The sequence below is a fragment of the Callionymus lyra genome, chromosome 9 (genome assembly GCF_982586985.1).
Source record: "Callionymus lyra chromosome 9, fCalLyr1.hap1.1, whole genome shotgun sequence".
Classification (NCBI taxonomy): Eukaryota; Metazoa; Chordata; class Actinopteri; order Syngnathiformes; family Callionymidae; genus Callionymus; species Callionymus lyra.
This window is the reverse complement of record NC_141826.1, coordinates 18,201,642-18,227,207: the sequence shown is the minus strand read 5'-3', so window position 1 is coordinate 18,227,207 and position 25,566 is coordinate 18,201,642. Positions and strand designations below refer to the sequence as shown.

At 39.5% G+C, this 25,566-nt stretch overlaps 1 protein-coding gene across 2 annotated transcripts in view; it reads left to right on the top strand.

Annotated features, from left to right (window-relative positions):
- Positions 1–6,159: 6,159 nt before the first annotated feature.
- fat4 (FAT atypical cadherin 4) overlaps positions 6,160–25,566 on the top strand; it is a 95,738-nt gene continuing 76,331 nt past the window's right edge. For both annotated transcript variants that reach the window (XM_087799563.1, XM_087799562.1), the window contains exon 1: positions 6,160–11,345. In XM_087799563.1, coding sequence (XP_087655689.1) covers positions 6,249–11,345 — 5,097 coding nt within the window. In that variant the 5' untranslated portion in view covers positions 6,160–6,248. The remainder of the gene's footprint in view (positions 11,346–25,566) is intronic.

The window sequence follows — 25,566 nt, the reverse complement described above, 5'->3', positions numbered from 1 at the left end:
TGTATTATTTATTTTGTATTTATTGTATTTTTTGGTATTTTTTTGAGGAAGAGTTGAGGTTTTTTGGGGAATTTTTTAAACTACATTTCCTTCCACAGCCATTTTTTCACAAACCTCTGTTGTCAACACTTTTTTATATGATCAATTTTTTTATACATTAAAATATTACATTTAATTATTTATTAAATATTAAGTCAAACGCTTTATTTGTTTGTTATTCTTTTATTTATTAATATTATTATTATGTTTTATACTATTTCTAGGAACAATCATTATTTTTATACATTATTAACCTTTATAAAATATTATATATAAATATTATTCAATATTAAGTCAAACGCTTTATTTGTTTGTTATTCTTTTATTTATTAATATTATCAATTTGTTTATACTATTTTTAGGAACAATCATTCTTTTTATACATTGTTAACCTTTATAAAATATTATATATAAATATTATTCAATATTAAGTTAAACGCTTTATTTGTTTGTTATTTTTGTATGTTATTTGTAGGTCACATCAACTTTTTCGTTATAATTTATTTGTTGGATCAATTTTTTTTATACTTTCATTTCTTTTTGCCGCCATCGTTGACAAACCTTTTATTTATCTGATCGATATTTTTGTTTGTTGTCCTTGTGTTGATCGTTAAAAATATTCCATTTCTATTAATGATTAATGTATTGAACAAATATTAACTCATTTTACTTGTTTTATTTTAAATAACATAAAATACTGTAAATTAAAATGTAAAAATAATCAAATTAAATGACTTGATTGACAGCCATCATCAGGGTGTGAGTGATGGATGGTGACCTGGCATTAAAGTTTGTTTTAACTCAGAGGATCACGTGTGGTTCGTGGCGATAATAAGAACCTCTGGTTTGTTCTGAGGCTGCAGAGTCGCATCGTGACTCAGCTTCTTTAATGGAATCAAACTGGATCCAGATAATGGCTGAGCTGGCACCCCCCCCCCCCTCTCTTTAGCCCCGCCCCCATCTCGCCCCTCAGGTCTAACACCGCGAGACTCTGCTGCCACCTGCTGTTTGATGATGGTAAACCAACCAGTTTATTCCAATTTATCATTATATTTATATATTTCCACTGACGTGTGTATGTACAGATTTTATCTGTTGAGTCGATTATCATCGATGATTCACAATCATAAGTATAATCAGGATCTTATACCTGTGTATTACAAACTATTAAACTAAAGATGCTATTTTAATTTCTTTGTTTGTGCTCAAATCACGTTCATCAAAGGCATCTGCGTCAACACACATTATACTGTAGTTTTGAAGCGTTTCCAGTTTTTGTCGCATCGCTGTGACAACTTCCTCATGTATTTATGTATCATGTGTTCATGTTTTTATTTTAATTGTTTTAACATGAATTTATAGTTTTATTTGATTGTAATCATTTTGATTGTTTTAACATGTATTTATTTGATCGTATGCATTAATTTATTTTATTGTATTTATGTTTTTATTTTAATTGTTTTTTACATGTATTTATAGATTTTTTTGATTGTATTCATGTATTTATTTTAATTGTTTTACATGTATTTATTTGATTGTATTAATGTATTTATTTTGATTGTTTTGTACATTAATTTATTTGATTGTATTCATGTATTTATTTTGATTGTTTTTTACATGAGTTTATTTGATTATATCCATGTATTTGTTTTGATTGTTTGTACATCTATTCATGTATTTATTTTGATTGTTTAACATGTATTCATGTATTTATTTTGATTGTTTTTACATGTATTTATTTTAGGTGTATTTATGTATTTATTTGATTATATTCATGTATTTATTTTGATTGTTTTTACATGTATTTATGTTTTTATTTTAGGTGTATTTGTGGATTAATTTGATTATATTCATGGATTTATTTTGATTGTTTTTACATCTATTTATGTTTTTATTTTAGGTGTATTTATGGATTCATTTGATTATATTCATGTATTTATTTTGATGGTTTCTACATCTATTTATGGATTTATTTGATTATATTCATGTATTTATTTTGATTGTTTTTACATCTATTTATGGATTTATTTGATTATATTCATGTATTTATTTTGATTGTTTTTACATTTATTTATGTATTTATTTGATGATATTCATGTATTTATTTTGATTGTTTTTACATTTATTTATGTCTCATGGAAAAGGATGTTTTAATCCATCAAAATCAAGGTCTCTAGTGCTCAAGCGAGGAAAAGTAGTGGATAGATTCCCCTTCTCACTGTCTGGAGCCAATATCCCAACCATCACAGCCAGTTAGGAGCCTTGGGAAGTACTTCTAATGTAGCCTCTAAGACTCTGCCTCCATCCAGAGAACCACCAAAGAACTCGAGGACTGGCTTAGCAGCTCCGCTCTGTACGACACCAGCAACATCCTCAGCTCCCAACCAGCGGCTCCATTGAAGGGTTCATGGTGTAAGAACACGGGAAGCATTGAAGTACAGAGAATCCAGAGATCCTAAGGTGGCATGAGCTGGTATCCAGGTGTGAACAGGCCTGAAGTGAAGTGCAGCCAAAGCTCTAGATGTGGTCTCGGCTCAGGCAGAAGGCATCGGTGGGGTCCATAGCAGAAGGGCGTGCAGGTATTGGCGACCTTCTGTCAACCAGAGTTAACAATGTCCTCCTCAAGGAGCTCCAGGAGGAAGTGCGGGCAGGTGTGGAGGAAGTTAGAGCCAGCAGGATGATGGTGGGACTGGGGCATCAAGGAACATTGACTGAATGGGAGAACGTTCTGCAACGGAAAATCACCTGGTCCAACATCTGGATGTATTTATTTGATTGTATTCATGTATTTATTTGATTGCATTAAAGTATTTATTTGATTGTATTCATGTATTTATTTGATTGTGTTCATGTATTTATTTGATTGTATTAAAGTATTTATTTGATTGTATTCATGTATTTATTTGATTGTGTTCATGTATTTATTTGATTGTATTTTACATTCATTTATTTGATTGTATTCATGTATTTATTTGATTGTGTTCATGTATTTATTTGATTGTGTTCATGTATTTATTTGATTGTATTCATGTATTTATCGTGATTGTATTTTACATTCATTTATTTGATTGTATTAATGTATTTATTTGATTGTATTCATGTATTTATTTGATTGTGTTCATGTATTTATTTGATTGTATTCATGTATTTATCGTGATTGTATTTTACATTCATTTATTTGATTGTATTCATGTATTTATTTGATTGTGTTCATGTATTTATTTGATTGTGTTCATGTATTTATTTGATTGTATTCATGTATTTATTTAATTGTGTTCATGCATTTATTTTATTGTATTCATGTATTTATCGTGATTGTTTTTTACATTCATTTATTTTATTGTATTCATGTATTTTTCGTGATTGTTTTTTACATTCATTTATTTTATTGTATTCATGTATTTATCGTGATTGTTTTTTACATTCATTTATTTTATTGTATTCATGTATTTATTGTGATTGTTTTTTACATTCATTTATTTTATTGTATTCATGTATTTATTGTGATTGTTTTGTAAATTAATTTATTTGATTGTATTCATGTATTTACTGTGATTTTTTTTACATTAATTTTTTTGATTGTATTTATTATTGTATTTATTGTGATTGTTTTGTAAATTAATTTATTTGATTGTATTCATGTATTTACTGTGATTTTTTTTACATTAATTTTTTTGATTGTATTTATTATTGTATTTATTGTGATTGTTTTGTAAATTAATTTATTTTATTGTATTCATGTATTTACTGTGATTTTTTTTACATTCATATTTTTTATCGTATTCATGTATTTATTGTGATTTTTTTTACTTTACTCATGTATTTATTTATATCCTTTTTTACACTTATTTATGGTTTAATTGATTGTTTTCATGTATTTATTTGATTGTATTCATGTATTAATTTTGATTGTTTTTTACCTTTATTTATTGATGTTTGTATGGATGGATGTGTTATTACTGCTGGACAAAATAATGTCTCCTCTTATTTGTCTGACATCTAAATTTGAAGGTTTGGTTTTGCTCAACATCGGTTCAAAAACTAGAGATTCTAATGTGCATCACTGATGGAAAAACATTTCACAAACTCTTCCACTGACTTAACTATCAAGTTCAAACCCCTTTGTCTTTTTTACAAGGTCACATGACCTTAGCTCCTTGTCAGAGGTATGTTTCGTCCCAGTGATTTTCCAGTGTTATAATGAAAATCTGAATTAAAGGTTTCAATAAAGAAATAAGATGAAGCTCATGAAGAGTTTTTAAGAACAGTTTGGAAGAAAATAAAATAATCTTGACAAACGTTGATCTTTATTTTTCATAAATCTGGTGAGTCAACGTTACATCAAAGTCATTTACAACCACATACAACTTGATAAATATCTGTAAATATCTGAAACAGCTGATTTAACGTGAGTCTCTGATCGTCCTCATGTTCCACTGTTCAAACGCCACCTACAGTCTGAAGTTAGAAATACATACGAATATTACCTAATCTTCAAAAACTCATACAGATGCACGGTTTTAGTTAAAACGTTTTCTGAATATACGTAAATGTTTAAATGTTTAAGCTGTTGTTTATATTGACAGTATATATTCCAGAAGTGTATCCATAGTGAAACATTTTCACACAATATGTTGGTTTTGTCAACATGATGTTATCATTGTCAACTATAAAAACACTTGTTGACTATTACTTTTTTCCCCCATCTTTTTAAAATTAAACTATAACGTCAGTCGACGTCATAAAAAAATAAATTAAGAGCAGTGTCTAACTTCTGTCGCTAGATAGCGCTGCTCACCCATAAGTCCAGCGCATAAGTGACGTCATCAAGTCCGACGTCTGGAAACGAGTCAAAAGTGCAAGTTCATCAATTTTCACTCTTGTAGACAAACATTTTTATCTCGAGCTTCTCTGTGGCTTTTAAATGAATCACTTGAAATATGATTTAATATAAACCGAATCAAAGGTATTGAATAAAAATTAAAAAAGACAATACATTTTGAAAACACAAAACTATGAGAATAAAAAAGTACATTAAAAGATCAATGCAAATAAATAAACATAAAAAGACGAATAAAAAAAAATAATGATTACATTTATTTCGATGTATATTTGTGTAATTTGTATACAATTGGGTTAAATACTATACCTAAAAGTGAAATAAATAAATAAAAACAACTAAAAAAAATTGTAAAATGTAACAAATATATAAAAATAATTTCAAAATATTGTAAATTAAAAAAAAATGTAATAGAAATTACAATAATAATACAAATTATGTTTTTTTTTTAAGAAAAATGCCTTTTTACTACAAATACATTTTACAAAGACATTTTTATTTCAAATACTTATTTTAACATTTTAAAAATAAAAACACACATTTAACAAATATTTTCAATAAACATAAAATAACTTATATCAGCGACAGTAACAACAACAACACATAATAAGAATATTAACAACAATCAAATAAAAACAATTATTTGTGGAAAAGAGAAAAATCGTGAATTACAAACAGAAAATGAAATAAATAAAATCTACTTTTGTAAAAAAAAAAAACGTCTCTTAATAGGAAAGAAAAACACAAACCGAGTGACTTGATCTGAAACTTTCCCGCATGCGTTTCTGTTCTATGGCAGAAAAAAAAAGTTTCGGACTCACTGAGTGACGTTTGTGTGTCTTTGGTGTGTTTTAAAATTCGACACACACTCGTGGAGCTTCATTTCCAGCCTCAGAGCTTCATTAAGACGTTTGTGATGTTAATGCGCAGCTTCTTTACCTGTCGCGAGTGATGGACGGAGGCGCACAATGGCAGCGAGGAGGGGGGAGACAGGAGGGAGGGAGGAGCGAGCATCCAATGGGATCGATGATGGGAGGGAGTCTGAGGAGCTCCACTTCGCCTCCAAGTTGCTGTGAACACAATATGCCTTCTGCACCGTGACTCCAGGACGGAGAGGATTCTTCCCCGCAACTGTGGATACTTTTACGCGCCTGTGGAAACTTTTCTCGTTGGATGAAAGACGCTGAGGTTTTCATCCACGCATGTCTGGAGGGAGACGGAGTTTAAAAGAAAGTTTTTGGAACGACGTGAGCGCGCAAAAGAAGACCAGTTTTTTTTCCTGCTGGATTACGATGCTCGAGTGAACTTTTTGGATGCGTCCCGGAGCATGGACTGTGTCTGAGAGTGAGCCGGAGCGGGTAGAGTGACCATGGCGCTCACATGTTTGCGTCGCTTCCATCTGGTTCTGCTCCTGCTGTGGACCCTGACGCGGTACTCAGCATCCAGTCAAGTCCGCCAAGAGTTTCGGGTGCTGGAGGAGCAGCCGGTGGGCACGTACGTGGGCACGATCGAGACCCGCGCCAGCTTCACCTACCGCTTCAGCGAGAACCACAAACTTTTTTCCATCAACGGAACCACGGGAGTTATTTACACCTCGTCCGTGATCGACAGGGAACTTCTGCAAAGTGATGTCATCAACGTGGTGGTGCTGTCCAGCCAGCCCACCTACCCCACGGAGGTGAGGATCCTGGTCCTGGATATCAACGATAACTCCCCGGTGTTTCCAGACGCCTCCATCGTGGTGTCCTTCAAGGAGGACGCCAGCAGCGGTCGCCAGGTCATCCTGGACACAGCCACTGACTCTGACATTGGATCTAACGGCGTGGACCACACTACCTACAGGATAGTGAAGGGAAACGACCAAAGTAAGTTCCGTTTGGATATTACAGTCAATCCTAGTGGAGAGGGTGCTTTCCTGCACCTGGTGTCCACTGGAGGGCTGGACAGAGAAGTGACCCACATCTACCAGCTTCTCATAGAAGTGGAGGACAAGGGAGATCCCAAAAAGTTTGGCTACCTCCAAGTTAATGTCACAATTCAGGACATAAACGACAACCCCCCTGTGTTTGAGCAGGACCAGTATCAGACGAGTGTGTTGGAGGATGCGGCTGTGGGTTCCAGCATCCTTCAGATCACTGCCTCAGATCAGGACGAGGGCGCCAACGCAGAGATCAGGTACTATCTCGACGAGGGGTCGCCGTTCCAAATTGACTCTAAAGCGGGGACCGTGGTCATAAAAGAGGGTTTGGACTTTGAAAGTAAGCGCGAGTACTCGTTGACCATCCAAGCGGTGGACAATGGTGTCCCGTCATTGTCAGGCAGGACAGAAGCGACGATCAAACTTTTAGATATTAACGATAACGACCCAGTGGTGAAGTTCAGGTACTTCCCCACAACTTCCAAATTTGCCTCTGTCGATGAAAACGCCCAAATTGGAACTGTCGTGGCCTTGCTGACCGTGTCGGATGCAGACTCCGCGTCAGCAAATGGGAATATATCGGTTGCGATCCTGGGAGGAAACGAGCAGAGACACTTTGAAGTCCACAAATCTCCGGTGCCCAATTTGAGCCTCATCAAAGTAGCCAGCGTGTTGGACCGCGAGAGGATCTCCTCCTACAACTTGACCGTGTCTGTATCTGACAACGGGAAGCCGACCCCGAGATTCTCCTTCGCTAGTCTGGTCATTTTCGTGAATGACATCAACGATCACCCACCAATATTTCAGGAAACAGTGTACAGAGTAGATATCAGTGAAGACATTCCCAAAGGCAGCTACATAAAAGGGGTCTCTGCAACAGATGGTGACTCTGGGCAGAATGCCAACCTGCGCTACTCTCTGGTGTCTGGAAACACTTTGGGCTGGTTTGCCATCAGTGAGAATAGTGGTCTGGTTACCAGCGCTGCTCCGCTGGATAGAGAAATAGCATCTGAGATAGTTCTGAACATCAGTGCCAAAGACCAGGGGCTGCAGCCCAAGATCTCCTACACCAGGCTGGTGGTCAACATCACCGATGTCAACGACCAGGTTCCCACGTTCGCGCATGACACCTACCACATCTCCTTGGTGGAGCATGCTCCCGCCGGCACCGAGTTCATGGTTCTCTCTGCAACAGATGATGATCTCGGTCTCAATGGAACAGTCCGGTTCTCATTTGATGCAGAGACACCAGCAGATGTTCGCGAGCTGTTCCGCCTGGATGCTGCGTCCGGTCGCTTGAGCACAGCTGTTGAATTAGACCGAGAGGACCAGGCCTCCTACTTAATTTACATTCAGGCGAAAGACTCCGGTAGTCCACCTCTACACTCAATCGGAAAAGTTAGTATCAGTCTAATAGACATAAATGACAACCGTCCAGTTTTCTACCCGGTCCAGTACTTTGCTAATGTTAAAGAAAATGAGCCCACAGGCTCATATGCTACGACTGTGTCCGCCACAGATCCAGATTTGGGTCGAAATGGTACCATTAAATACATTATCAGTGCAGGAGATTCTAATAAATTCCGCATTAATGGTAACACAGGCAAAGTTACTACATTGATACCGTTAGACCGAGAAGAAAAGACAGCGTACCAGTTGCAGGTGACAGCGATGGATGGTGGCGGGTTGCGCTCAGAAATCCCAGCAATAGTGACAGTGACCGTTATAGACACCCAGGATAACCCGCCGGTTTTTAGCCAGAAGCAATACAGCTTCGTCATGTTCGAGAATGTTGGCGTCGGGACCGTCATAGGAACCATCTCCGCCACCACTGTTGACTTAAACACAAACATCTCATACCTGATCACAGCAGGGGACCAGAGGGGGGTTTTTAAGGTGGGCAGCGATGGTCAGATCACAGCCTCCAGCTCCATAGATAGAGAGGAACAGGCGTTTTACCATCTTAAAGTTGTGGCCAGAGCTGGTGAGATCACCGGAGAGACTTTTGTCAACATCACCGTGAAGGATTTGAACGACAACTCGCCCCGTTTCATCCACTCGGTTGAGCACGTGAGTGCAGTGGAGAACTGGAGCACGGGTCACGTCATTTTCCAGGCCAAAGCCTCGGATCCAGACGAGGGCACTAATGGTGCTGTCGTCTACAGTCTTAAACAAAACCCCAAAGGTCTGTTTCACATCCACGAGAAGCACGGTCTCATCACCCTGACCGGGCCCCTTGAGGTCACCACCAGCTCCTATGAGATTGAGGTCTTGGCTTCGGACATGGGGGTCCCAAAACACAGCTCTGTTCTTATTCTCATCGTCAGCGTTTATGACGTCAATGACAACTCACCAATGTTCGACCAGCTCTCCTACGAAGTTGTCATCTTAGAGTCAGAGCCTGTCAACAGTCGCTTCTTTAAGGTCGAGGCCACCGATAAAGACTCAGGACTTAATGGTGAGATCATGTACAACATTGTTGATGGCAACACCGGTGACATTTTTGGAATTTTCCCGGATGGACAGTTGTACATAAAAGCAGAGCTGGACAGAGAGATACAAGACCGGTACAATTTGCTGGTGGTGGCGACGGACAAGGCGGTGGAGCCTCTGAGCGCTACAGTCAACGTCAGTGTAGTTTTGGACGACGTCAATGACAACCGGCCGCTGTTCAACAGCACAAACTATGTTTTACACTTTGCAGAGGAACAGAAAAGGGGCTCACTGGTTGGAAGGGTTTTTGCTGTAGACAAGGATTTTGGCCCCAACAGTGAGATCAGATACACGTTTGAGACTCCACAGCCTAACTTTGAGCTTGACACCATCACGGGGGAGGTGACCAGCACCCTTAAACTGGACCGCGAGTCACTAATGAGACAAAGAGGAGCTGCTGTGTTTAGCTTTGTGGTGGTCTCATCAGACCAAGGTCTCCCCAAACCCCTCAGAGACCAGGCCAAAGTGCAGATTTACATCCAGGACATTAACGACAACCCGCCCAAGTTCACTAAAGACATTTACCAGGCCTCCATCTCGGAGTCTGCTCAAAACTTGACCCAGCTTCTCAGAGTCTCTGCTTCTGACGTGGATGAGAACAAAAACGGACTTGTTCATTACCTTGTTGTCGAGGGCAACGAAGAGGGGCAGTTCTTGATTGACAGCAGCTCTGGGCAAGTGACTTTGGTTGGAAAGCTAGACTATGAAACAACGTCCTCCTATTCCATCAAAATAATTGCCGTAGACTCTGGTTCTGTTCCCCTGTCTTCATCTTGTATGCTTAGCATTAGCATCATGGACGAGAATGACAACTCCCCTTCCTTTCCCAAGTCATCGCTGTCAGTTGACGTCTTAGAGAACATGAGGATCGGAGAGCTGGTGGCCTCGGTGACGGCCACCGACGCAGATTCGGGTCCTAACGCGGACATCACCTACACTATCACCGCAACAAACAACCACGGGACCTTCAGCATCAGCCCAAACACCGGCAGCATATTCTTGTTCAAGAAGTTGGACTACGAAACTCAGTCATTTTACAAGCTCAACATCACTGCCCGCGACAAAGGAAGACCGCCGCGCTCCTCGTCCATCCCGGTGGTCATTCATGTCCGTGACTTCAACGACAACCCTCCGGTCTTCATGCCTGGAGACATTTTCAAGTCCATCTCAGAGAACCTTCCCATTTCTGCCTCGGTGATGACGATCACAGCGCACGACACAGACGCAGACATCAACGGGCTGTTGGAGTACTCCATAGTCCAACAGATTCCCAGAGGAGCCCACTTCAGGATTAACCCCAGTTCTGGACTCATCTACACCAACAAAGAAATTGACCGGGAGTTTTCCAACCTTTTCGAACTGACCATAAAAGCCATGGACCAGGCGGTGCCGGTTGAATTCAGACGCTTCGCTTTGAAGAATGTCACAATCTGGGTCACCGACGTGAACGACAACGTCCCCAAATTCGTGTCCCAGAATGCACTGGTGGCCGAACCCAACATCGTCATCGGCTCCATCCTGACCACAGTGGTGGCCTTTGACCCCGATGAAGGTGAAAATGGCGAAGTGGAGTTCGAGCTGGTGGAGGGAGACTCAGACACGTTCATCATGGACAGGTACAGCGGAGATATTCGCCTGGCCTCTCAGCTCCTCCCTACTCGTCTCATGTACACTCTCGCCGTGTCTGCCACCGACCACGGAAACGAACGTAAAACCTCCCGGACGGAGCTGACCATCATCCTGCAGGGCCTGGACGGTCCCGTCTTCACCCAACCCAAGTACATTACGATCCTCAAGGAGGGTCAGCCGCCCGGCACCAACGTCATCTCCCTGGACGCCGCCAGCCCCAGAGGTTCTGCTACCAGAGTGGAGTATTTCATCGTCGCGGTGCGCAGCGGCGGGAGAGCTGTGGGTCGCCTGTTCACCATCGGACGCAACACGGGAGTCATACAGACGGCGGCGGAGCTGGACAGAGAGAAGGGCTCCGACCTGTACCTGGTGGACGTGTACGCCATCGAGACGGCCGCCGGTCAGCCGAGAACACAGCGTGCAGAGGTGAGTTCAGTTTGACTTCTCTTTGGCTGTTGTTGATGATGTCATCTGTCGGCGCCGTCCGACTTTTCGCATAAGCCTAGAGTACTACTTCATCTGTTGCATTTATGATATGTTTACCTTTGTGTTTTTTTATGTTTTTGTTCTTTGCTTATCCATTATTTATTAACATTAAGTTTATTTATTTATTTTTTCTTTTTGATTTATTTGTATTTTAGAAGGTCACTTTGGATATATATTTCTAGGAGATTTTATGTTATATATGTTCGATTGTTATTGTCAAAAAAAAAACAAAAAACTTTCAGCTTGATCCTCAAAACTACAAAAATTTGATCTAAAATCACATAAAAAAAATAAAATCGACACTTTTATTAACGTCTACCATTTAAATATCATGTTTATTGTTTTTCTTTTCCTCATTTTATCATCATTAGTTTTTAGGAAAAACACGTTTCAGTCTCTTTGATGTTTTTACTTTTTATTTTGGTGGATTTAGTATTTTCCGACACTGACACAAAGCTGTTTGTGAAACGTTTACTTGTGTTTTTGTTGCTTAACTCATCAGTCAAACAACCTTTTTTTTAATTTAGTCGACACAGCAGAACTTTAAAGATGGATAATCTCCTCCAGTGCCGTTCATCAGCAGGGCCCGGGCCCGGGGGGGATGTTTGGACTCGGGGGTGGTCCAGAGGTTCTATTGAAACCAGCGCGGCTCCTCCACAGGCAATAAGTGAGCGTTAAAATCGGGCGACCTCTTAATCCGGCGAGGGCAGACGAATATGAAGATTTTTTCATTTCTGCAGAACCAAAACCAAATGTGCTTGAGGGGGTTCAGAGTGTTGTTGGGGGTCACACATGCGGTGCCGGGGTCACGCGGTTCCTGTTAATGCGTCTCCTGGTGACGGAGGAGGTCGGGATTCGCCCCGTTATTGAATCTGGTGTTGGGAGACCGCCGGTGCTGACCTCCCACACTGGAGGCGGAGCCGGGTCGAGACTCTGAAGTCTGATGTGGCTCATGGGAATTATTCAAGGGTGACGAGGATTTCAACTCAACAAAACATTGAAAACCTTCAAACTATTTTCTCAAATTAAATAAAAAAAAACCCTAAAAAAACCCACTTACTTTTGATGTTGATTATTAACTATTTTAAATGGTTCATTTGTTTTTGTAAAACTTGAAAAAATGACCAAGACGTCAAAAAATAATAATTCAAAACGAAATTCACAAGGTTTTTATGTAAGAGATTAAAATATATATATATATATTAGTTTAAATAAATATTCAAACAAAAAAACCCACAAAGAAATTAATAACTTGCTTGGGTTTTTTGTTTGAATATTTATTTATGAAAAATATTAATGACATTTATGAAAAAAAACACCAAAAAACTGTTCTAAAGCAACAATATTAGCATTCATGATGCTAAGGCAGACTAGCTAACATTGTAGCAGTGTGGCTAGTTAGCATAGTTTCTGTGGTTGATGTTTATAAGAATCTTTTTGGGGTCCATGTTTTATTGCGATTCCTTTTCACAGATGTTGTGCTGCTACTTTTAACTCCATTTACACGTTTTTATATATTTTTTCTTCCTTTTCGAATCATCCAGAAGCTTTGAAATCCACGAAAAATGATCATAAAATGTCAATTAAGATTAAATTCTAATTGAAAAAATGCTTTTTTTCCCCCTCGCAATAAATAATCAAAGTGTCCGGGGACAGAAAGCAAACACGTCCAGGTCCACCACCAAACCCCCTCCTCGTCTCCCCGTCTTGCTCTATTTTCTTAAACTCTCAGTGAATCAAACTGGAGTGCTTTTCTTGGAGCGGCCCTCGAGTGCCACATCAGTCCTCTCCGGGTCATTGTTCCTCCCCGAAAGTCAACAGTCGCGCTCTTCCTCTGTTTTGCCTCGCAGATAAAGTGTTGCTGCCTCCACAAACACACACACACACACACACACACACACACACACACACACACACACATAGTAAAAACTCTGGTACCGACACTGGGTTTTTGGCAGATTTAGATGCGAGCACGTCAGCCGGGTCGACCTCAGCGGGAGAGACTTGAGCTAAAAATGCTGATGACTTAAGAGTCGAGTTATTTACTTTCAACAGAATCAAAAGAAAGTTGTTTTTTTTACGGAAAATCAGTTAAAAAACAAACAGAAACTGCTTGGAATTAATAAATAATACACAAAGGAATTAAAAAAAAACAAAAAAAAGGAGAATACAGGAAATTAATTAACACCAATAAATAAATAAAAACAAGAATTTGGGAATAAAATATTCTCTGTAATTAAATAAATACAAATAAAATATGTATAAAGAACTGAAAATATTGTGCTTGTTAATGAACTATATTAAACAAAAAAACAACAAAATATGACACAGCTTACAAAGAAGTAAAAAAAAAAAGAAAAGTATAAATAAATGATCACACAATCCGAGTGAGAGCGAGGGAATGAAACCAAAGAGAGTCGTTCCGCTCTCACATGCTTCTGTTTCCCACCTGAGTCGACTTCATGACGGGCGAGGGTTGGCACCGGTGGAGACGCCGGGGTCAGCTGACACCACGGGTCACATGACTCTGCAAACCGCCACGTTCTGGAGAGTTCAGCCAAGATGGAAGTGAAAAAATGAAAGAAATCGAATGTTGTTCTTGGCAGCCAGAGACTGTATTTTTCAACTTTTGACCTAAAAATGATGCTTTCGCACTGAAACTTTTTCTGTAAACAATGTTGGTGTGTGAAGAACTGGGATTTCCATGTTGTGAGTGGAAGTAAAAGAAAAAAGAAAGACAATCAAGTGAAAAGGGAAGGATGGTGTTACAAGAAATAAATAAACAAATAATTGACTAAAAAAATCTTAGAGACCTGATTTTGGCAAGAAAATGAATAAATAAATAAACAAATAAATAACTAGAGACAAAATAAACATAGAGGTATATAAAAGACTACAAGTGTAGTTAAGAATACAAAGAAAAACATAAAAGGCCAAGTTAATAAATAAACTAGTGAAAAAAAAAATATATAAAAATAAACCTTTCAGATGAAATTAAATAATTAAAAGTGTATTACATATAAATGACTAAAAAAAGACAAGAAACTGAAATGATTGAAAGTTAAGTAAGTAAAGTAAAGTAAAGTAAAGTAAGTAAAACATATATAAATCAAGTAAACCAATTGACGATCACAGAACATTTTACAAGAACAAAAACAACAAAAAATGAATCTCTTGACAAAGTGTTAACTAACGAAAGAAAAAAAAAAGATGTTATTAAAAAGAAAAACATGTAGAAATGTGATTATCACAAAAAAATTGACAAGTAAAAAACAAAAAGGACCAAAATGAATAAAAAAGTACTTTTAAAAAATTTAAAATTGCTACAAAACATGTAAAAGCAAAAATCAAACAAGTTGGAAAAATTGAATATCCAAGCATTTCAGAAAGGGTCACATGGGCATTTCTGCGCCGTCTGCCTGAGAAGGTCCCAGAAGCTGCTGAGCTTCGGTCATGTGAGTGTTTATGATGTGGGAAATCGAATTGTGCTGCTGCGGCCGCTCCGCCCGCCGCTTCTCCAAACACGCCCGCAAATACACCGACTTATTTTTACGCTGCTGCGGGCGAATGTTTGCGAGAAGCGTCAGTCCACTCGTCTGTCGGCGTCGACTCTTTCTGCCCGTTTTTATACAGCGAGCTTCGGCTGCGACAACAAACTTCGGCCGCAGACGTCAACAGCTTTATTTTTCGACGGTACTATTCCGCCTCGACTCGTCTGTCGTCGATCGTGACGTACGAATTAATCATGTTGACAACAGTGACGTCGTACTTGTTCTTATTCTGTAGTTTTTTCTGTTGTAATTTGACACTTTTTTTTAGTGTTCTTTATTATTTCAAAACACTTGAAATGGTTTTCTAAGGATCTTTAACAAGTATTTTAATGTTTTCTCTTGAATATTTTCCTCATTGACACTTTTTTATAGTACTTTTATTTAAAGCAAAAAGTTTTTGTAATGATTTTTGAATTTTTTTCCAGCACCTAAGCGACAATTAAGCGACCCTAACCCTATATATTCTCCTCACTGCGTTTATAAATCAGCTACATTCATTTTGAAATGAAAAATATAGAAAAAAAGTATTTTTATTCTATATATTTCACTCTATATATAATAATTTTTAATCCGTATCATAAATGTAAAGATAATTTCACTGAAATTGTCTTTTTTTTCATCTCATGATTGAATAAAATGATCAAAGACAACTGTTACATAGATTTTATTCAGAATTTTGATCTCAAAAAATAAAAATATAATATAGTTTTCCTTTTAAAACACATTGTTTTTAATAATATATTTATAATATAACGCTTAAAAAAGGCTTAAAAAAATTAATGTTTTCAAGCCTTGAAAAATTCAGTCTTTACTTTTCTGAAATCCTCTTAAAAAGATGTATATACAGTAAAATATATAAAATCTATATATTTTGAGATTATAAAAATATTTACTTTTTTTATAGCTTTTCTTTTACAACTTTTTCAACTACTTTACTTTTATTTTAATCGTTTTTTTCCTCTTATAATTGTAACAATAATAATAACAATAAAAATAATGTTAATACTACTACTACTACTACCACTACTACTACTACTACTACTAATAATAATAATACAAATGATAATAAATCACCTTTAAATAAACATTTTACTTATACAATGTTTTGGGTTAGTCTCATATTTATTTATTTTTAATTATTAGTATATTTTAAAACCTTGAACAATATGTCTTTACTTTGTAAAACCTTTTTTAAATTGACATACTTATTTCTATCAAGTGTATACAATTATTTTCCTTTTCTAACTTATCATCAGATCCTCATCAAGGTCAACGTTGTTTAAAGGTTTTTCCAGCCTCAGATCCGAGTGTTTATAACGCGGACAGTCGAAGGCGATCAAGGGAGTCGTGATTGTTGTTCATGCTCAGTAAGATTTCATCGCTACAATCAGTCAAAAGTTTCCAGTCGCTGAAGCGCGACGAGCTGATGAGGAGTTGAAAAGGCGACACAGACGTTAAACTCCAGATAATAGCTCCAGAAGCTTCGGGGAGGAGAGCATGTCGAGGGGGTCCGAGTTATTCCTGGAGCTCGAACCTCAAAGTTGAATCTGCGATCACTTGATTGAGAAAAAAAAACATCATTTGTCTCTATGGACCATGATGTCTGCTGATGATATAGCGAGAAACTAGATGGGCTCCCCCTGGTGGACACAATCTTAAAACGAGGCTGTAGGTTCGACATCATCGGGTCGGTCGGTGAGCGAGTCCACGTTGTCTTGTGGTGTGTGCAGTTTGTTGCGAGGCTCACTGAGGATTTGTCCGGCGGTTTCTCCAGCTCCGGCATCGTATCATTTCTGCTTCTAATATGTCACTGTCGATGAGATCCGACTCGTCCAAGCGTCCTCCGGTCCCGGTTCTGGACCCACAGCTTTGTTGACGTTGGCAGCGCACGCTCTTGTGTGTTTGGAGAAAACCAGCATGAGGGTTTTTTTCATGAGCGTCTCCCACCGACGATCGGCCAAAAAAACCTCGCAGAGTATCGCTGTCGGGCCGATGCTCTGCGGTGGAGAAGACGTGAGTGGACTCTGTCAGGTTCTGTGGACTCCACTGATGGAAAGAAAATAAATGAAATATCATCTCATGTGGTTTTTTGGTCGGGAATCTATAACTTTAAGGTTTCTTGCTCGGTCTTTTTCCAATTTTTGTGATCTGCGGAGGTTGCGTGCGGGCAGAGGGACCACCGGTCCTCGCTGCCGAACCGCACGCTTGGCCGCCCAGTCTGGACCCGTCAGAGGGGCGAGATAGAGAACTCACTTCAAGACACATCTCAGGCAGGACTCAGTTGGATGGGTGGGACCCAATGATCCGGCTCAAGTTGATGCGGGTCAATGAAATTTTTGATGAGGTGAACTAATTTTCTTATCTAGAAAACACTACCCTTGTAGTGGTTTGACCAACACAGATTTCATTGCATCATGAGTAGGACTCACTTGAATGTGTAGGACTCAATGCAACTTCCTGTTCAGAGAGTATATTTCCTGGTCAGATGTATTTTTTTTTTAAATTAATAATAATAATAATAATACATTTTATTTAAAGGCGCGGGATGGGTTATTCATTAGATTCCACATATGTAGGACTCAGTTGGATGGATGGGACTTAACAATCAACCCGAATAAATGTGGGTCAATTCTTAATCGCTTGGATGTTCGAATGTATGAACCTTGGCAACAACTTTTACTTTGGCCAATTGAAATGTGTACATTGACTTCTGAGACCCACTTGAATGTTTTGGATTCCGTAAGTTGATTTAAGTTGCTGTATATTATGTTTTACTCTAAATCAGACCTTGCCAAAGTAAGGCCTGGGGGTCAAAGGTGGCCCTTTGACTGTATTTATGTGGCCCCCATTATCGCCAAAGATCATGTAGAAACTATTTTATTACTATTTATTACTATCATTCATTACTAATCTCTAAATATTGTGTTTCGAGACTTTTATCCTGAACTATTGTTATTTTTGTGAGTTCTTATTGTCCTTCAAAATATTTTATTTAAAATGTAATAAATTAAATTAATAAAGTAAGTAAATATACCTGATTTTGTACTTTTTTATCCGTATTTTTTGGCTTATTTTGATATAAATGTATACAAATAATAATATAATACAATTTCATAATAATTCTAGCACATGTATTTCCAACCACTATTCTAAATGATTCAATGAGTCTGACTTTAGACTTTCTTTTATTGTCATTGCACAGAAAACACAGCAGTAAAACTGGCAACGAAGTTTCGTTGCTTGGCAACCGTTAAAAAACACAGCAGAGAAATGTATATAAAAAAGTATGAATATAAATATTAATACGTTAAAAATAGTGCAATATAGTATAAACAGAATGAATAAATAACATAAATATTGCATATAATAATTAATGTACATAAAGTATAAATACAAATAAGTGAACAATAGTGATTATATGTTATAAATACAATAAATACATAATATTGTAAATCAGGTCAAACCTAACATCAACAACCCAAATAGAAAGTGGATCTTACTCCAAATTCGGGTCATCTAAAGTGGTTTTAGTGAATGTTTCTGCTGAAGACAGCAGGTGTGAGTCACTCAGACGGTTGACCAGGTTTAACCTCGTCATCAACCCCAGTTGTCTCTTCCGTTTCTAAGCATCAGAGCTTCCTTCAACTCAGAAGTGGACTTCAGAACCCCGGGAGAGCAGAACGACTCGGAAAAGAACGAGCCATTAAATCACGAGTTTGAGATTCCTGACCCACTGTTTATGTTTCTGTTGCTCGGTGAGGTACTTTTTATCGAGTGTTTCCAACGCAGCATCGTTCTTAGACAAGCTGTCTTTTATTAAAATTCTGTTTTTATTCTGCTTCTTAAACCGGCCAATCGCGTGGTCCTCCCGGGGGTTGTTTTGCTGCGAGTCTGCGGTCGCTCGAGCACGTAGCTCGGTGGAACGTCTATGAACAAATGAGACAATAACAGCCGAGCGTGAGCTGATTATTATCTCCTGGTGGAGATTCTTGGAGCCGATAGTGTCCACGTTCACGGTGCTAATCTGTGTTTGGAGATCGCTAATCCCTCCGTGTTACTCCACGGTTGTATCTCGTCCGCTCGGTCACCAGATACTCTTGAACAGCAAACAATATTTCATACAAATTTGGAACAAATGAGCTCAAAAGTGAGTCTGCCATTTTGGTGAATGCGGCCTTTCTCTGCTTTCCAGTAATTGAAAGCAGCTGTTTTAGGATTTGGGCAGCAATATCGGCTCTCCTAAACAAGTGAGGTACCTGAGACGTCCTGCCAACTGCGATGTTTTAATTAATACTGCTCGTATATCAGAGCGATCCGTCACTAGGACACTTTGGAAGGACGATAAATTGTTTCAGAAAGTGCGTCCTGTGCCACCGACACAATAAAAATACCAATAAAAGTTATTTTAGAACAGAAATGGAAGAAAAATGTTCCATCGATTTAACAAGAAGCAGAACATGGAACCGCAGATTTCAAGGTTATGAAGTGTTATAGCAACTTTATTTACTACGTTAAGAAACAGAGTCATTATTATGATTGATATTTACGATGTTGTTGGATTCCGGTTGAACTCCGCGACCTCAAGAAACCATCATAAAACATGTGACTTATGCTTACAGTGAGGCAGAAAACCTTGACGTTTTACGTACATCAACATTGATGCTACTAAATTAGCATGCTAGTTTATGTTAGCACACAGTTAGTTATATTATTTGAAAACTTTTAACAAAGGAAGGAACAAATGGAAGTTATTTTGTGAGAAGTGATTTGATGTGGTTGCTAATGGTGCTAGTTGCGTTCTTAAATGCATGGTTTTGCTAAGTTGCTAACATGCTTGAAACATGACAAGTTCGCTGTTGTAACCTTGCTTTTATGAGCTAGCTGTGCTAACTTGTTAAACTTCAAGCTAAGCTGGTTAAGATGGCGAAACATGATTCTACTGGCTAGCTGTGCTAAGATGCTAACACCATGCTTACCTTTTCTATTGGTGCTACATTGCTAAACATAGCTCTAAGCTAGCTTGTATTGCTAATAAGTAATAAGCAACAACCATTATATTGGTGCCTGTTTGCTTTTGACCGTCAGAGCCAGACTTGAAACTAAAAAAAACTTTTCAAACCATCAAGTCTAACTTGATAACTCAGGTTGTGTTTTAAGGTGTTCAAGGACAACTACAAATTTCCAGCTTCCTCGAATAACCTTAGTTGGCAATGAGGCGTTCAGGGAAACGGACCGAAGCTGGAGAACGTTCAGCAGCTTGAAACTCAATTAGTCAGACATTCAAAACTCTGGTTTGGTTCGGGAAACAAAAGTTTCACCTGAAAACTGTAAAACTTTATTATGAATCAAGTGCAAGAATGAAAGCGTAGACTTGGCTGACCCGCCGCTGACTGACGGACTGTAATGAACTCTGCTCCAGGACATGTATCGGAGGAGAAAGATCAGATAGAAGCTTCTGCTTCACTCCAGGCTCTGAGGCGAGAGAGGAAGAACGTTTACTTTCCTTCTTTTCTGCCTCATTTCTAACCTCGATCTCTCCCCGATGACCAATCAGGTCCGGTTTTGTTTACACTTCTACATCATCACACACACAAAGGGACTGACCAGACTGCACAACGCACAAAGTCATTGTACACACAAACCCAGATACACACCAGAGCGTTCAGACGCGGGACAAAACACGCACACAATGTAGCATTGTTGGGCCAGCAATGACATGGTTTACAAGTCGAATACACACATGCGTAAACTGTGGCAACGTACACACACGTAAACATAATTAAATGCACACTGACACACACTTTCCCAGTAGAATCAATTTTCAACAATGCTGACTCACACTTTGAACACAAAAACTTAGCAACACGCCCAAAAATGTAGTAATTTTGGCCGAGTGTACCACACACGTGTAAACAAACGCACACACCCTCGCGCCCAAACTTGTACCCAGACACACACATTGTTATCAATCAGTCTCACATCACTGAACCAGAACCGTATATTTTTTTTTTAAACCAATTCAAACTGCTGAGGTTTCATTTCTTGTTGCAGCGTCATCACTTTTTTTAACTACAAAATTGAAACACACTCGAGCAGACTTCGTGTTGTCAGGGTCTCAGTAGACTGCCGGTCTATAAAGGACCTTCAGGTCCACCAATGACAGCTGAGGTGTTTTTTTTACAGCCACAGCGAGGCATTATGGGAAGTAATAACCACATCATTACCGACACCACCGCCGTCTCAGACGTCAGGAGAATAAAAGAAACACGCAGGGTTCACGGCCGGGGCTGCCAGCCGGACGCGGCGCTCTCTGGCCCGGGGCATTTATCGCCGTGATGAAACACAATCACACGTCTAAAAAACACGTCTGAAAGCCCAGCTTCCGCCCCGGTGCTGCCGAGTCAGGGGTCAGCGGTCACACGATTCGTAAGGTAACGGAGACTGACGGGGTGTTGGGTCGCTCGCTCGTTATCAAATGACTGCATCAAATGACACAACGCCTCGGTGGGATCATGCAGAGTCTGGGAGAGGAGGGATTAACACCGAGGCAGCTGGAGACTCACACACACACACACACACACACACACACACACACATACACACATACACACCCCTGTTGCTCTACTGACAACTTGACATCGAAAAAAACTCATGTCTGTTAGTAGCTGTCGAGGGCTAGTCGGGGGGTTGTTTGCTAATAGATAGGACGCCACTGAAGGTTGATGGATAAACGTAAATAACAGTTGTCAGGTCATTCATATATGGAATAAAACACACACTCCCGGGTACGTAGGCTGGGAGCTTGTGGTAGAGTTTTCACCCAAAGCTATACCGGTAGTTATAGGTAGGTAAGTGTCAGAGTAGGACAATCGGGAGGACATAAGTACCAATGGATAGTTAAGTAGCTGCCCTGGTTATCTTTTTTTCGATTACAGCGAGTAGATTGGCAGGAAGGAATAATTAGTTAACTGTTTATTAGTTCCTTAAAGAAGTCCGTAGTTAGCAGTAGGTAGCTTTGAGAATTACGGTTGGTATTTCGACTAGAGATGTGTCTCAAATCGCATACTTGCGTACTCAAAGTTAGTATTTTTAATGCGTAATTGCGTCTCAATTCTTAGTATGCAAAATTTAGTGCACGATGCACACTAAATTGTCACTAAAACGCCCACAGAACTAAGTATGGTACCATGGACACTATCTACCCTAAACGGCCGCCATCTTAGTGACGTTGATGTTGTAAACGGAAGTTGCGTCATATATATATATATATATGTGTATATTCATATACTTATAGGTGCATTTTCAGCAGCTGTAGAAAGATGAAATGTCTTCCGTGCTGATACCGGCATAAATATCTCATGAATATTTCGTTTCTCATATTTTTTCTTTATTTCTTCCAAACTTGCAAAACGTGCTGCCAGCAGGTGTCGATAGTGTTCCAACAGCTGGTTGCAATTGTCGTTAAATAGTAGTAGAAGAAGAAGCTGTCGTGTAATTTCCTGTAAATGCGTAGCAGCAGTGTTTGATATGAGACATATCTGTTGAGAATTTGCGTACTAGTTAGTACGTACACTATCCTGATGCATACTAACTTCTAGTATACTTAGAGAAGTATGCGATTTGAGACACAGCTTTGGTGTAAGTTAGGGACATAGCTTGTTAGTTTTTGGCCAACACCACGGTAGGTCTGGTTAGTGGTTAACACGTGTCTACGATAAAGTTAACTAGGCTCGTGGTAAGAGATGACTGACCAGAACATTGCTGGCTAGCTCGATGAAAGGGCAGGTAGGTCTAGCACTATATAGGTAGCTGGATGTTATATACATATAAAATAGTGTGGAAGTGTTGGTGTCAATGTTTTAAGAAGCCTGATGGGTGTGAAGTTACCAGAAACGCTGTAGATTGAAGTTAATAAGGAGGTTATTTAGGTAGGTGGGTAGTATGAAAAGATCAGCAGCATCGGTCCAGCTGGTCTTGCTCTGAAAGTGTGCAATAGATGGGTATTAAGTGGGTAAGGTGGATGGAAGGCAGGGGGGCTTTTTCGACTGTATTTTTTTCCCCCAAAGTCATTCTCGTCTGCAATGGTAATAACTTGACTGTTTACACATCTTCCTTCAACAAGATGAATCTCTCTCGTTTGTGAGTTGGTCTTCAGCTACTGCGGGGGAATCCAAGTTTACATTTTTGTCAAATGGCTAACAAGACTAAGTGTTTAACATATCATGATCAATCACAGGACTCTTTTTTTTCGGACTTCTGCTAGAGCCATTTGCAGAGAACGTCAGTTGTTAGAGTTTCTTGTTGAGAAACGTCGAGTCTCTCAGCACGACACAAGTAAACAACACAATACTGAGGACACATTTACATATGAGTGATTCCTATCCCGACCCGAAACAGATGTGGAGTCGATGCCAGGCAACAAAAGTCTAAATGTCAAATCCACTTCATATTTCAACAGTTGCCCTCTGCATCATTCAAACCTCATGGGGACACGAAGTGAGGAGGGGGCGGTTGAGGGGGGCAGAAACACAACCCCCGAGTTTCAGCGCGCCACCACAAGATAGCTGAGGTGGACCCTCTGAGGGGACGCTCGGGGCAACCGTTACACACTGGGACCCAAACTGGTTCCAGATGAGCGAAGCTGGCGTTACTGACGACCGGAGCGACGGTGCCAATTCACCGGTGGGGGCTGGGTGTGGGTCACGCAGGAATTTCACGAATAAATATACTGTTTCAAAGAGGATTCTAAATTCGATAGCGCTGATCCCTCAAGGGCTGATCCTCTTGAGCTCCTCATGACGCCATCGTTTTTTATTTTAGACAGACATGGACATCCCTTTTTTTGAGGTGTAGTGAAGTTTCAATAAATGTCCGTCTCATCAGAGGTCAGGTTGCGGGGGCAGCAGCTGAGGTACGGTGGCCCACTTCCACTTCCCTTAAGACAAGTCGGCCTCCCGGTGCGTCCTGGGTCTTACTAGGCGACGAACCGCAAGATATAGGTTGAACAACAAACACATTTTGTGTTAATGTGTTATGATAAACTCTCGACTTAAAAACAAACTCGGCATCTCTTCTGCCAAATCAGCAGAATTCGATTTCAATCTACGGGCGCTTCATTATTCCAATTCCTCCGTCGGCGTGCTAATTGATTTTCCCAGCATCCTTTATCTCCATCGTTTAAGAACTTCACATCTCGAAAAAACAAACATCTCACACAATCCAGCTCTGACACAAATCCCATCGTTAGCACATTGTTGATGTTTGTTTTTCTGCCTCGAGAATTTACATATTAATTTGGTCTTCATTAATTCCCGGCACCAGATTTAGATCACAGAAGTCCCGGGATGATTTAATTAGGGTGTATATGATTAGCGGCGGCCTGGAAGATCAGAGACTTTTTCATTCTTAAGTTTTCGGTGTTAATTCGGCTGCTAGCATCCCCCCACGCCGCATGACGACCCCATAGCCCACCCCATGATTTATTTATCTGGTCCATGTGACAAAGAAACGAGGTTGTACCTAAGAGCGAGGAGAGGACGGAGACCCTGGCGAGTTGGTGGCCGACGCAGATCAGGGGCCATTGTTCGGAGGGATTATTCTCGGGGTTGTTATCCCATTACGCTGTAATAGTTGCAATTTTCTGCTCAGGAATTTGGCATCTTCTTAAGGAAACACATGCCAGAATGGGTTTGAATCAAAAGCCCGTACGACTTTTGAATGGTTGGCACGGCCGCGCTCGAAAATTGATCTATCGACGTTATTAGCGATATGGGAGAATTGAGTCTAAATATCATCGCTGCGGTTCGATCGCTGATGGTTTCTTGGAATGTTTTTCGGATCCAGGAAACATAACACGTGTAATTGTGTGGTATCATCATGACCACACTGTTTCATTTTTTTCAGATTCAGGGATATGATAAGAGCATCTGATGGTTGCGAGTGCAAAAGCAATTGTGGGAAGCATCAGACATGTTTCCACTGCACAATCATCAACTAACCCATGAGTCGTACGAGGATGTAGTCGCTTTTGTGATGGCTTTATTATGACCCCGCAGACAGACACCGGTTGCTCAGGCGATTGACCGGTTTTCTTTGACATTCAATTGGTAAAAAAAAGGAAGAAGAATACAGAGAAATGGATGGACTGCGAGACAGATGGATTGACGTATTAACAGGCATATGAACCATCAGACAGACAGGTAGGTTTTTTGGATAGATTTAAAACAGACAGATAGATGGATGGACTGCCGAGCCAGGACTGGTAGGAGGCCAGAAAGATAGACAGATTGATGGGCAGAGAAAAAGCAAGAACGTTAGATAGATGGACTTAGAATTGGACAGATAGACAGATGATGGAAAGCCTGGTCTGGGAGAACATTCAGAGATACAGATAAACGGCTGAGCGGGAAGGCAGAGAGAAAGACCGTCCAGGTATGCAGATAAACAAATAGAAAGATAGACAGATGCCTGAACAGGCAGACAGCTACGTGTCCAAAGGGAAGGATTGACAAATTCGATGTGCATGATGGTAGAAAGATAGAAGAATAAACAAAAGGACAGAGACCCAGGCATCTAGATACTTAGATAGATGGAAATACAAAGGGATGGAA